Source organism: Thamnophis sirtalis, unplaced genomic scaffold, assembly GCF_051295495.1.
Source record: "Thamnophis sirtalis isolate CommonGarterSnake01/CBP01778 unplaced genomic scaffold, rThaSir2_p1.2 scaffold_6, whole genome shotgun sequence".
NCBI lineage: Eukaryota > Metazoa > Chordata > Lepidosauria > Squamata > Natricidae > Thamnophis > Thamnophis sirtalis.
The window spans coordinates 66,121,477-66,134,392 of NW_028261386.1; the positions used below are offsets into that span (position 1 = coordinate 66,121,477).

General features: G+C 36.5%; 1 protein-coding gene across 5 annotated transcripts in view; it reads left to right on the forward strand.

Moving 5' to 3' along the window:
* Positions 1-12,916, forward strand: part of RGS7 (regulator of G protein signaling 7) — a 182,596-nt gene that overhangs the window by 120,591 nt on the left and 49,089 nt on the right. For all 5 annotated transcript variants that reach the window (XM_087718041.1, XM_087718042.1, XM_087718043.1 and 2 more), the window contains one exon: positions 12,291-12,397. In XM_087718041.1, coding sequence (XP_087574167.1) covers positions 12,291-12,397 — 107 coding nt within the window. The remainder of the gene's footprint in view (positions 1-12,290; positions 12,398-12,916) is intronic.

The following is a 12,916-nucleotide window of genomic DNA, read 5'->3' on the forward strand; positions in this document are numbered from 1 at the left end:
GTGAGATTGATTTACACTGTTTTAAGCAAGGGATAAAAATTGTTGTTCTATTGGGATTTTGAAGAATGTTCATGTGTTGTCATTCCTCAGTTTATTGTTGCTTTCAGGGATTCTCCCCCCCCCTCCTCTAATGCAGAAAATGGTTTTCTGAGTTTGGAAAATATGCAGTATACAGAGAGAGGAGGGGAAAAGATAGAGAAAGGCAAGAAAACAGAGCTAAATTTCAACTTTACCACCGACCTGACACATGTTTGGTAGAATATAAAATGTAGAATATAGAATAACAGGGCTGGAAGGGACCTTGGAGGTCTTCTTATCCAACCTCCTACTCAGTCAGGAGGTTATACCTTCCAGACAAATGATTATCTAATTTCTTCTTCATATTTCTCTCTTTGCAGTATTTTTGAACATAGAGGACTTTGAATCCAAGTTGTAATATTAAACAGTTATTACTCTTTCAGGCATTTAGCATGGAAATATTTCTATAATCTCTCATGGATACACGATCAATACTATCTTGCTGTTTTTGAGGCTAGGGAGCTAGATTTAAGCTCTATTGATACAGACAACTTTTTGGCTTGTGTAAAATTTGCTCTGGCTATTGAGAGAAAGATTGCAAATTCCTTTGTAAAATGCACTCTCTTTTTTTTCTGTCCCTCTTTGTCTCTCCACACTCACTGGATATAAATGTAGATGCAGATATAGATGTGAATGTAGATATTGATGTGAATTCCACACAGTGTCTGGCACTGCTGCTTCCTTTGGCTATGGAGATATGTGTTTTCAAATCCTTTGCAGAAGCACCTAGCAGTTGAGCAGCAAGGGTGCTTTTAATGTCAAGGGTGATAGTACCTCACAGCTTCCTGCTTTTTAGGGCAGAGAACTGAGAGATCTCCTCTTCACACTGTTAAAATGCTGTTGTATGGTGTGAATGTGTTAGCAGTACATATAGCTCTCGTTATTCATATAGCTTTCATTTTTTACATTTAATTTAAAGAGATGCTGCTCTTTTTTTGCATTAGGACTGGAAGAACCCTTTTGTATTCTTTTAGGAGAGAAGTACAGTAGCCCAAGTGAGAAACTCTCATGTTTAACTCTTAGGCCTTCATCTTTTATGCTCCATCTTCAGCAGAAGTATGTGGCTGTGTCTTACTTAGGTTGTGTCTTACTCATCACTCATTTTATCAGGTCAAAAATCGTTAAATTAAAAGATAATTTAAGAATGATGAGATGTATTTCATTGTTGTGGGCTAAGTGCACTAAAGGCAATTGTATATTTTCAGGGGTGTCAAACTCAATTTCATTGAGAGCTGCATTAGGGTTGTGTTTAAGTCGTGGGGGAGGGTGTGTGTGTGGCTGGGGGCGTGGCCAGGGTGGGCATGGCCAGGTCAACATCACTCATCAAGGCTCCATTTTTGGTTGCAACAGCCTCCTGCAGCCCTTTGACAGCAACAATGGAGCTCAGGGAGGCTCTGCATGCAGCCTCTGCATGCGGCCTTTCCAGGCTCCCTTTTCCTTAGCAGAGGGCTTCAGGAGGCTGGGACAGCAGAAAATGGACTCTGGGCATGTCACATGTGGCTACCCTGAGCTTCATTTTCATTGGCAGAGGGCTGCAGGAGGACATTGTGGCCGAAAATGGAGCCAGGGTCAGTTGCGCATGTTCCTCCAGAGCTCTGTTTTCGCTGGCAGAGCCACCGCAGGCTGGTCCTTCACTGTTTCCAGGGCAGGCCTGCGGGCCAGATCTAAGTACCCCATGGGCCAGATCCAGCCCCTGGGCCTTGAGTTTGACATCATGGGTATAAATGAATTTTTGTTATTGTGCAATAATGTACCTTTGCACTATTACTAGTTTTCATATGAAATTAAGTCAGAAAGTTAGGTTTATTATGATAATTTATGTTGCTTTTATATCATTCAAACTTAATCAACAAAAGTCATTTAAATATTATCAGAATATTCTGAATTTAAAAAAGGAAGTAATTTTTTGTTGTACTTTTTAATATACTGTATATATCCCTTTATATTATAACTTAGCATTTTTTAAAAAGTACAACAAAAAGTTGCTTCATGCCACATCATATATCTATAAACAAATCTTTAAAGTTTGTCATTCAAACTTAATCATGAAAAATGCCATTCAGAGGTACCAGAAACAACATTTTTATCTTTAATTCTTTCAAATAATGTTTCACAAATTAATTTCCTTTCACTTTCTCATCATCTCCTCCCCGAACCGCCTTAAGATTTTCTTTCAGTTTTTAACACCGTGGCTTATCATTTTCTCTAAGAATGCAACACAATACAAAACACAATAAAAAGTCCCTACTTCCCATATCATATCTATAAACAAATCATCATATAGTCCTGGTTAAAAAAACTTTTAAAATCTGCTAGAAAAATTCATATACGAAGCCAACTTTATAAACCTTTTTTTTGCTTTTAAGTCTTGCTGTTTATTCTTAAGTACTTAATTCTTAAGTAGAGCCCAAAAGCTAGTTTCTTTTCATTCTCTCTTTATCTTTACTCAAGAATTTCTTCATAATATAACACATACTTTTTGTAAATCCAAAATAAAAGAGTTGTCCAACTTGCTATTTTGAAAGTGAAAATCTACCCATCCATCACACTTCTAATTTATTATTTGTGTGTTCTTTTTAGCTACTAAAATATCAGCTAGTGCTACTTTCATAAGTCATATATAACATTTTTGTCAATATCATTCCTATAACCTGTCATTTTGAATCCCTATTCAAAGCATTCTGATTCCAGCTTGTATCTTCTATCTCTTTTGAATCTGTTTTAAAGTAACAATCTTAAAAGAAAGTTTTGAGTACATTGTTGCCAAATATCCTTGAATTCTTCCAGAATTAAAGCGCTTACATTGAGCCATGGTGGCACAGTGGCTAGAATGCAGTATTGCGGGCTAATTCTGCTGACTGCCAGGGTTTGTTCCTTACCAGCTCAAGGTTGACTCAGCCTTCCATCCTTCCAAGGTCAGTAAAATGAGGACCCAGATTGTTGGGGGAAATATGCTGACTCTGTAAACCACTTAGAGAGGGCTGAAAAGCACCGTGAAGCAATATATAAGTCTAAGTGCTATTACTACTCTATATTCAATGGTCTTCTCCTTTAAATATAATCTTCATATGTCTTAATACAATTTTAGACAAAAAAAAAAGAATTCTTATAATTAGTTCCAAAATCTTATTTCCATTCAGTCTGGACCTTTCGTCCATTGATTAATTGTCCAAAATCAATGTTTTAATCACCCTTTTGCTGCTTATTTACAAACAAAAAACCCCTTTCTTTAAGTTCTTAAACTTACATGAAACTTCTTTCTCTGAATATTGAAGGTGACTGACTCAGCATAATGAAACTTGTCCTTCTGAAGGTTCTTTGTATCCCAAAAGCAACTTACATGTCATTTGCAGAAGTGATTGAGAGAGGAAGTGGGCAAACTCAGACAGGATTGTTGCAATGCACAAAAGAGAGTAAGAATAAAATGTTGGGTCTCTAGTCTAAGTTTTATAGCTGAACAATGTTGGGAATATAGGCTTTTCTCCACCTTTCTAAATGTTGATTTTTATCCCAATGTTTATTTAATAATGACCATGGTGTATGGTCAAATGTAGGGCAAACACAAACAAATAATCTTAACCCCTCTAAGAACCCACTACAAGGGAGTTGCAAAATCTACATAAAAATAGTAGAATATGTCTGTCTTGGATGTTCACATCAATGTGTAACTATCATGATATTCTTTGTTTACTTGAAATGGCATAGATAGTTTGCTTTTGTTAATGCATGTAGTACTTCCTGTAACTGTGCTTGTATATACAATTTTCAATACTTTAGCTGGTAATCTTGCATTAATCTTCCACACGTGTACCAATACATCAATGGTACAGGTGAATGAAGACCTAAAAACCTCTATCATTAGGTGCCAGAAGCACCATCTGGGACATCAACTGTACAGATTGTGGTATTAATCATTTTAAAAATATCATTCAATTAATCTTATACTTCTAATTATATGCTAATGCTAAATTTTCTTATGTCAGCTTATGACAGAATTGGAGCAAGGACTGAAAATTTCAGAGCTAGGAAATTTTTTTCAAAAAGATATTATTTTAAAACTGCATACTCCACTTCTTTGTATCATGATAGCTCCTTTCATTTGAAATTGGAATCTCTTGTGGTCATGCAATCGTTCTATTTCCCATCACCACCTAATGCAATTATTAATTGTTATTATTATTAATGCAAGCAATGCATGAAAAAATAAATTACCTTCAATTTTCAAGCTGCAGTTATCCTGCAGCCAGGATAATATTAACGCCCCTGTTAGCCCATCTATTCAATGTCAAGTATAAACATGATGATTTTTAAAATCAGAGTCATTACCTACTTTGGACTTAGTGTCCTTAATAATTGAAATAATACTGGTTTCCCCTTTCATTCTAAAGGCCAATTATGTATCAGGTCAGTCCCTCTTTTTCCTACTGCAATAGCATTGATTTGTGCAGTTCAATGAGCATTCTAAATTAAGTGTCAAGGGTATAAAGGGAATGAATTTCTAATTTAGCAGGTATAAAAGATTTATATAGTTCAGATGTAGGTTGTCTTACTTATGCCCTCAAAACATCCACAACTTTACTTTTCAAATTTGATTGCTTTGATTTTTAGTTCCATTGTCTTGAGCCGTGTGTCATAATATGACAAGAGAACAGATGCCTTTCAAACATTTTAAAGTGAATAAATTAATAATGATATATAGGAGAATTAGTGCTTATTCTTAAACTCTTCTTCGGGTAATAAAATGGGGATTAAGCTGTCATATACATTTTCTAAAGCTGCATGTGGCTTTGTATGTTCATAGCATAAAGAGAGAGTCTACTCAATTGGTTCCTATAGCAGAAGAAGGATGAAAATCCTTAAAATAATTCACATAAACGAGCATTTCCTACCTTAAGGTGACTTCGTTTAAAATGCCAACTGCACTGGAGTCGCTTCCAGGAAAATGACTCTGCATCTTATCTAAAAAGTAGAAGGAGCTAGGATCCCAGTTCTCCAGAAAGGGGAATTAGTTCCTCACATTGATATCAATCAATGCTCCGTGATAATAGCAAGATAGCTATATCCCTCCACTTGTGATTTCTACTTGTGACTTCCTGCAACCCATCCATATAGCCAAGCTCAAGGTCCTTGCTCTCCTAACACTGTATTAAAATTTCAGTTTTCAAACTTCCCTTTGCATACAATTATGACCTGGGTTTTGGAGGGCACATTATGATATTTTAATTCTCATTATTGTTATAAAGCTTCTATCATTGGAAGTTTTCAAAAAGAGACTGGATAATAATTTGTCTGAAATGGTATAGGATCTCCTGCTCGAGCAGTGGGTTGGACTATTCTATTATTCTATGTTCTATTATGGTGACTTTTGATTTTAAGATTCCCTATATCACAAATTGTAAAAATATCACAAGAGGTAAATTTTAACACTTCCATTTGAATATTAAAAATACAGCGCATTTCTGTAGGGCACTCTACAAATATGTATCTGTCAAATATATAACTGACTTTGTAAGTGGGAAAAGATGGAGGTAAGGAATAACGGCATGTCTTCTTTATTTTAAGCTGTCAATCTAGAGAAACAAGTTGATACATGTCATGAACTCAAGCTATACATTCTGTGAATCTTGTCACCCACCCACCTCACAGGAATGTGGGTGGATTTACTGTATATATTTTTGCCACTTACTTATTAGTAAAGGAAGTTGGACTATATGATGTCTAAACCTGATAATAGAGTCTATATGTATCTGATGAAATTCAGTAAGAATGAAACCATTCATATGCTGCCTCCTGTTGATCAGTTAGGGGCAAAACACGCCACAGGAAAGATGGAGGGCTAACTTTAAAATCTATATATTATACTGTATCAACAGTACAGGTAAGTTGATGAGGCAGGTGATTTTCCTGGAAAAAATATCTTGAAAATAAACATAAATATTCTAATAACACAAAAAGGTGGATCACTCAAAGTTTTTGAAGACCACATTAAATAATTCAGATTAAATAACTTGATAAAATGCCAAAAGTCAGGAGGAGGTTTGATACCTATTCAAACTGACTCATTTTATTAAAAAGTATAAGCTTTTGTGAGCTGTGGCTCACATCATCAGATCCATGGAGTATTAAATTGATGTGGGATTTAAATTCAGATGAAGCAAGGGAGAAGGGGAAAAAGGGTAGTTATGTAGTAGTAGGCTACACAAGATACAGATTACAAATATCCCTATTTGTACTTACTAATTAATTAGTAATTGTAAGGTGTTAAATTTCCATTGTGTTGGTTAATTGTGTTTACAGAGACAGCCTGAAACCTTTTGATGTGTGTGAGTTCCACAGTCTCTTACACTATAGTTTTGCTCTTCCAAAATGATACCTTTAGATCTATAATTGAGCATCCTTGGAAGTTAATGTGTTCTGCTACTACTTTCACCTTATAAATCATGATGACTTAAAGGAAGAGCAGACAAAATTACTTCTAATCCTGTATGCAAAGTTGTTGGGGTCTGTGATAGTGCTGTTGGAGTAAATGTGGGATAAAAGTACAGTAGACATCCAGGTTTCATTTTAGACTCAGGATTGTATTGTTCCTTGAGATTAACTGGAAAAAAATGAAATGATGGATGAACACACAATACTAATACCTACATTTTAGAAATCAGCTTGATTATTAGCAAACAACTCCCCATTATTAAAGCACAATTATTCCTAAACTATCCCACCTTTGCAGTCATTCCAGAGGTATTTCTAAAGACAAATGAAAATTGTATTCCAACAGTTCCCAAATATTATGGAATAATAGTAGAGTGGAAGTTTATTATTCAGGACTTGTTTTTTTTTCCATTCTTGGCTTCATCTTTATCCGATTCTGTTTTGTTCCCATCCAGACATCCAATCTTGGCAAATTCAGCAATAATAATATGCTGCTCCAAAGCAGAGTGAGCAGGGCCCTTGGTTTTAGAGCCTGAAAAAATGTTCTTTACCTTTTCCTCTTTATCTTTCCCTGTGTGATAACTCCTACCATTTTTACTTAGTCATCATAGAAGAAATGCCACTACCTTATTTGATTTGGGGACCTTTAACCCCTGGCATAGCCTTTTCTGATTATTTTGCATGTATATTACAATAATAATAAGTAGCAGTAATTTCATTGTTTTGGAAGGCTTATAGGCCTTTTGGTTTTTCAGCCGTTCTGATACAATGCACTACTCTCTGGGTAAGAAATAAACCTTGACCATGAGTGCAACCATTCAAATCATATATAATGAAATTGAATTGTTCCTGACATTTTAGGGTGTTTTCCACAAATAAAGAACATGTCCTAATGCCAGCTGCTGAATCTCAAAAATACTTATCCTGCAAATTGGACTTCAAGGTTTAGTAATGAGGTTAAAGGTTGTAATGATTTAGGATCTTGATGCTTGAGATAATACATCTCCTAGTGTGTATTATGTGAACTTTGGTTGAGGGAGCAGTTTCCACAGTTGGTAAGACTACGGGTGAGGACTATTCTGTATAAAAATCCCTGGTTTGGGAATATTTTCTCTGAAAGCCAGACTGGTGCTGAGGTTGATTGCTTTTTAGCTGGCAGTGGAACCTGGCTGTAATCCCATTGCTTTTCTTTATTGCTGGTATTATTCTAACAATTTATTATTTTTACTTTAGTTTAATTTTTATCTAGTATATTTAAGAGCTGTGACTTGCTGTGAGGATCCTAGGATTGTGGGCAGAGTAGAAATATTTTAATAAATAATTAATCTTTAAATAAGTAAAATAAAATGATATGCCTCTGTTATGGGAACATGTACTTTACGTGCATCATCCAAGTAAATAAATGCCAAGTAACATTGCTTGGTTGATTGGAGAAGCACTTTAATTAAAAATCTGCTTCACTGTATCCCAGAAAGATTGAAACTTTCTGTTCACAAAATACACCACACATAAAATATTGAACTTTTAACTGCTATAGTAACCATGAAGCAAAAGCTATAATTGTATTTTGGAAATGAAAGCTATATTTATATGACTGAAAAATCATTATTTAAATATGTTCTATTATGTTCAGAATGTCATTCTGGAACTGTAATTGTGGGCTTCAGTTCAAGTATTTATTAGCTGAATTTCAATATGAAAAGAGCCTATTCTATCTCCTGCTCCAGGTGTTCCTTCTGTGATGCCTTACTAAGAGAGAGGTACATGTTTGAATGAGGAAAACAGACTATTCCCTGCCGCACACAGTTATTTTAGTAATTTATATGATGGATAATAGCATTACGTGCTTAAGAAACACATAAAAAAGCTACTAATAAACATCATAAATTGATTTCTGATAATAAATGAAAATGAATGGACAAATGACTTAATAAATGATCAAGAACCACGGGAAGAATTTCTAAATTGTAATTCTGGGATAAATGATCCTTTAATAACTTTCCTAGTGTGACTGGAGAAAGTTGAGGAAAGACATCATAAATCCATAAAGAGGGAGTGGTAACCATAAAGGAAATTGAAGAAATACAGATACTCCTCCCTTAGCGACCATAACTGGGATCACTGCTCTGTTACTAAGTGCCACAGTTGCTAAGTGGAAAATAATCTGTTATGACATCACTTCCCATTTCTTCATTAAGAGAAACATCATATGACAGTGACTTGAAATTTTACTTCCATGTTCTCCATTAGCTTTGTGTCATCTTCGAACCGAACCTGGCGACAGCCATCTTTCTGCTCCTCAGTTGCCACACAGAGGCAGAAAGAGGTTGAACTGCATTACTAGACAGAACAAAGAGCTTTCTCATGAGAACCAGGGTCATCTCTACTGGCAAGAGATAAGGTTGGGAAAGGAGTGTCTGAAGAGCCCACCAATTAACCCAATTGGCCAAATTGACCTGTGACACTTGGGGATTGGGTTATTTCCTAGTTTAATTGCACTGAAACCACAGGAAAGATTTAGATTTGCTTTCCATTGAAACTGTGCCAGTATGATGTACTCATTAAAGAAGACCTTTGAGAAGGAGCCAAGTCTCAAAGTTCTGATTTGCTTGGGTTCGTTAGTTGGAGCCTTGGCATTTTGCTTCTTACAAGCCAGTTGTCAAGCATACAAATTGTGATTGCGTGATCACAGGACTCTGCACAGATTGTAAATGTGCATCAGTTGCAAAGCCTCTGGATGTTGAGTAAATGGGATGCTGCGATGGTAGTAAAATTGGTTGCAAAGCTAGGTGGGTTTTTTTTAACATTATTGTAACTTTAATTTTAAACGAAGTGGCCAGTAAATAAAGACTATCTGCAATCTGGAAAAGAAATTAAAAGAAAAAAAGGAATCTGAAAATTATATTAGATTATTTTAGGACTATCCATCCTTTGAGGTTTGTTAAGAATAATTTTTATTTCTCACTAATGACTTATGTTGGCTAAAGATTATGAAGTTGAGAAAAGCTACTTTACCATAATCAAAAGAAGTCTAATAGTGAACTGTCTTCTTCACTCGAGGTACCTGGGATCAAACCTGAATTATCTATGTTATCATTATGATGATAAGTCATAGAATCCCAAAGGAGAGAAGCCATTAGGCTACTCAGTCTATCCTGCTGCTTAATGCAGAGGCTTCACTTAAAGCATCTCTGGCATAAATCTAGCTTCACTATCCAGTGAAGGGGAGCTCATAGCTATAAGAATAATTGATTCCATTCTTGTATTGTTAGGATTTTTTTTCCTAACGTTCAGTCAGAATCTGCCTTCCTGCAAATTTCATGTTCAACCCTCTGGAACAATGGAGATGGGTCACAACCTTTTTCTGTACAAAGTTCCCAATATTAAGCAGTGTAGCTGAAATTGGCAGTAGGAAAACTAACCTTTCCATCATTTGAGAAGAAATACAACAGATTCTCCACTTTGGCTGAATAATTTTAGTGCTATGTTTTATTTGCTTGCTTGCTTGCTTAATTCACAGTATCATCTTAACGGTAACAGCAATACGCCTCCATTGCCTCTTTATTTCTTTTCCCACTCTAAGCCCTCTCAAAAGGGGTGACAAGTAAACTCTGCAGGACTCTCTCCATATGCCCAGACAGGTTTGGAGAAGAGGAGGTGGAGGAGGAGGAGATGACAATTCTTTTCCCAATCTCTTCTTCTTACAAGCCCTGATGAAACAGATGGAACTCTAAATAAGGGCAGGAGAGACAGTAGAAATGGGGGAGGAGCTCCTGTCCCATGCAGTGCCTGCCAGCCGGCTTTGTCTATCTCATCTTTAGAAGAAAGCAGTTACTTATAGCTTTCCTCCCCCTGTGCTTAAGGTCAGAATGGAGGAGACACAAATGGACACAGAGTAGAGTGTTCTTGTGGCATATTTCCACATTCTTCAAGACTAAGTTTTAATTTGGGAGTAATAACTAAAAAAGAACAGGTTTCTTGAATATGCATTAGCTTTGTTAAGTGGGAGTATTCAAGCTTACTATTAAAAAGAACAATAATGTGTCCCCAAGATTGCTGGCCAGAATAGTCGAAGTATCTTGCAATCAACTTATTTTGTGATAGTAATTTTTCAAAATACGCTTTTACTATAAAAGACTGCTGAAGAAGCCTCATATAACTCCTTTGAGTTACTCTTTTATCACCACAAAGCTTTTTGAATGGAGCTGCCTTATTAATGTTTTTGTATCCTCTTCATCATCACCATTCTTCCCCCCCCCCCCTTTGGAAGCACATATGGCAATATGCACTAATGTTATCTCAGTGGTGGGTTCCGGATCCCATTCCAACCGGTACAGCGGCATCCACATGGATGCATGTAGCACACACATGCGTGTTACCACCTCCGTGAGCCTCCACGATGCTCCAGCTGCTCAGCGGAGCATCGTGCAGGCGCTGTATGCACCATGCATGTGCGCAGAAGCGTAGAAGCCTTAAAAGACAGGTAGAGAGCTCGGGTGGGTGGGAGGGCCCTCTGGAGCAGCGTACCGGAATGGTATATGGTGCTCCGGGCAGACTCTGGTATGCCCGTACCAGGGCATACCGCCTGCAACCACCACTGATGTACAGGCTGTTGTCCTTACAAGAGCAACCTCAAAAGAAAATAACTGGCCTAATGTCACCCTGTAAGCTTTGTAGTTGAGGAGGGACTTGAAAATGGATCTCTTCAGTCCAAGTTCAACCTCTTCACTATTATACGACTCTGCTTCTTCATAAATGGATCATGTTTGAAGCCGCCTTGTACTTGTGGTGATTTGCAGCAAGGTTGTACCAGTGAAGGTCATCCATGAGGGATTTCTTTAACTAACCTACGAAGAGCAACTACGTGATAATGAACATTATAATGGATTATCTCAAGAGACACAAATTCAAAGAATAGCAAACCTATTAATTGACTGCAGAATAGCAATAGCAATAGCAGTAGACTTATATACCGCTTCATAGGGCTTTCAGCCCTCTCTAAGCGGTTTACAGAGAGTCAGCATATTGCCCCCAACAATCCGGGTCCTCATTTTACCCACCTCGGAAGGATGGAAGGCTGAGTCAACCCTGAGCCGGTGAGATTTGAACCGCTGAACTGCTGATCTAGCAGTAGCCTGCAGTGCTGCATTTAACCACTGCGCCACCTCGGCTCAGGCTTATAAATATATTCTTAGAGCACTTTGTTGCTGTGGAATACCAATGTTTGATTTTATAACATGTTTATTGTTCAGACTTTAAATAAATCATTGTTTATTGTTCTGACTGTAAATAAACCATAGTATGTCCAAGGTTTTTTATGCAGAAAAATAAAAAAACCAGGAGCATTCTTTAATAGAGATTTTCCAATTTAAATTCAATGCAAAGTAATGTTTGATTTCTCTTGTTGCCTGCTGCTCTAAATAAGTGGTAAACACAAGGATACTAATTTTAAAAAAAATCATAATTGTGGGTGTTGACATGAGAGCAAGGGCAAATGACAACATATGCTTTGTAATGTCATCATGAGAATGTCCTTGCATGAGACATCATTGCATAATTGCTGCTTATGCACAATGATGGCAAACGTTCTTATTTTAATATTATTATGATTGCTATTAATTGTTAGAATGATTTCCCCCCTATAATTCCTATAACTAGTATTTCATCAGCCAAATTGTCACTGACTCATGAAAATTCTACCATAGAAAAGGTTCTAACATTGTTCAAGTAGAAAAAATGCATAACATAAAACATTACAATGTTTTTGTCTCCTTCTGGTATAGTGGAAGCCCTTCATTTGGGAACGCTTATGGCAGCCCATGGTTATTTCTTTCCTATCTCAGACCATGTTCTAACCCTGAAGGATGACGGCACCTTTTATCGGTTCCAAGTAAGTTTTTTACAGCATTGTTTTTTAAACTTTAACTAATTATTAGAAGTAGAGTTATTCACCCCAAACAATAAGCAATTCTATTCATAATGTGATGGTCTAAGCAATATGTACCTCAGGTAGAGATACTTTTATTTTCCCTACAGAGAGTCTCTTAATATTATGTTAATGCAGAAGTCTTCCCTCACTTTATGCTTCCTAAATGATCTGATCTACTGTATATTCACTAGAACTCCTAGAAAATATGAGCAGTGGGTATGAATTATGGAAACAGTACTATTAGGAAAGTCTATACATTTAGCCTTTTATAATCAGCACCACTGTTTATATTTTAATCTACAGATTATTTACAGCTTTTGTCTTTCTTCTAACCCATAGCTAGATTAATTGTATGAAAAAGCATAGACTAGAGCAATATCTCAGTGAGGATTCTCAGAGTTGTCTGGAAGTTGAGTCAAGGAAACTGGTATTCTTTTCTTTTTTGGTTTCAAACCAAAAGTTGGCATGCCTCAACTTCCA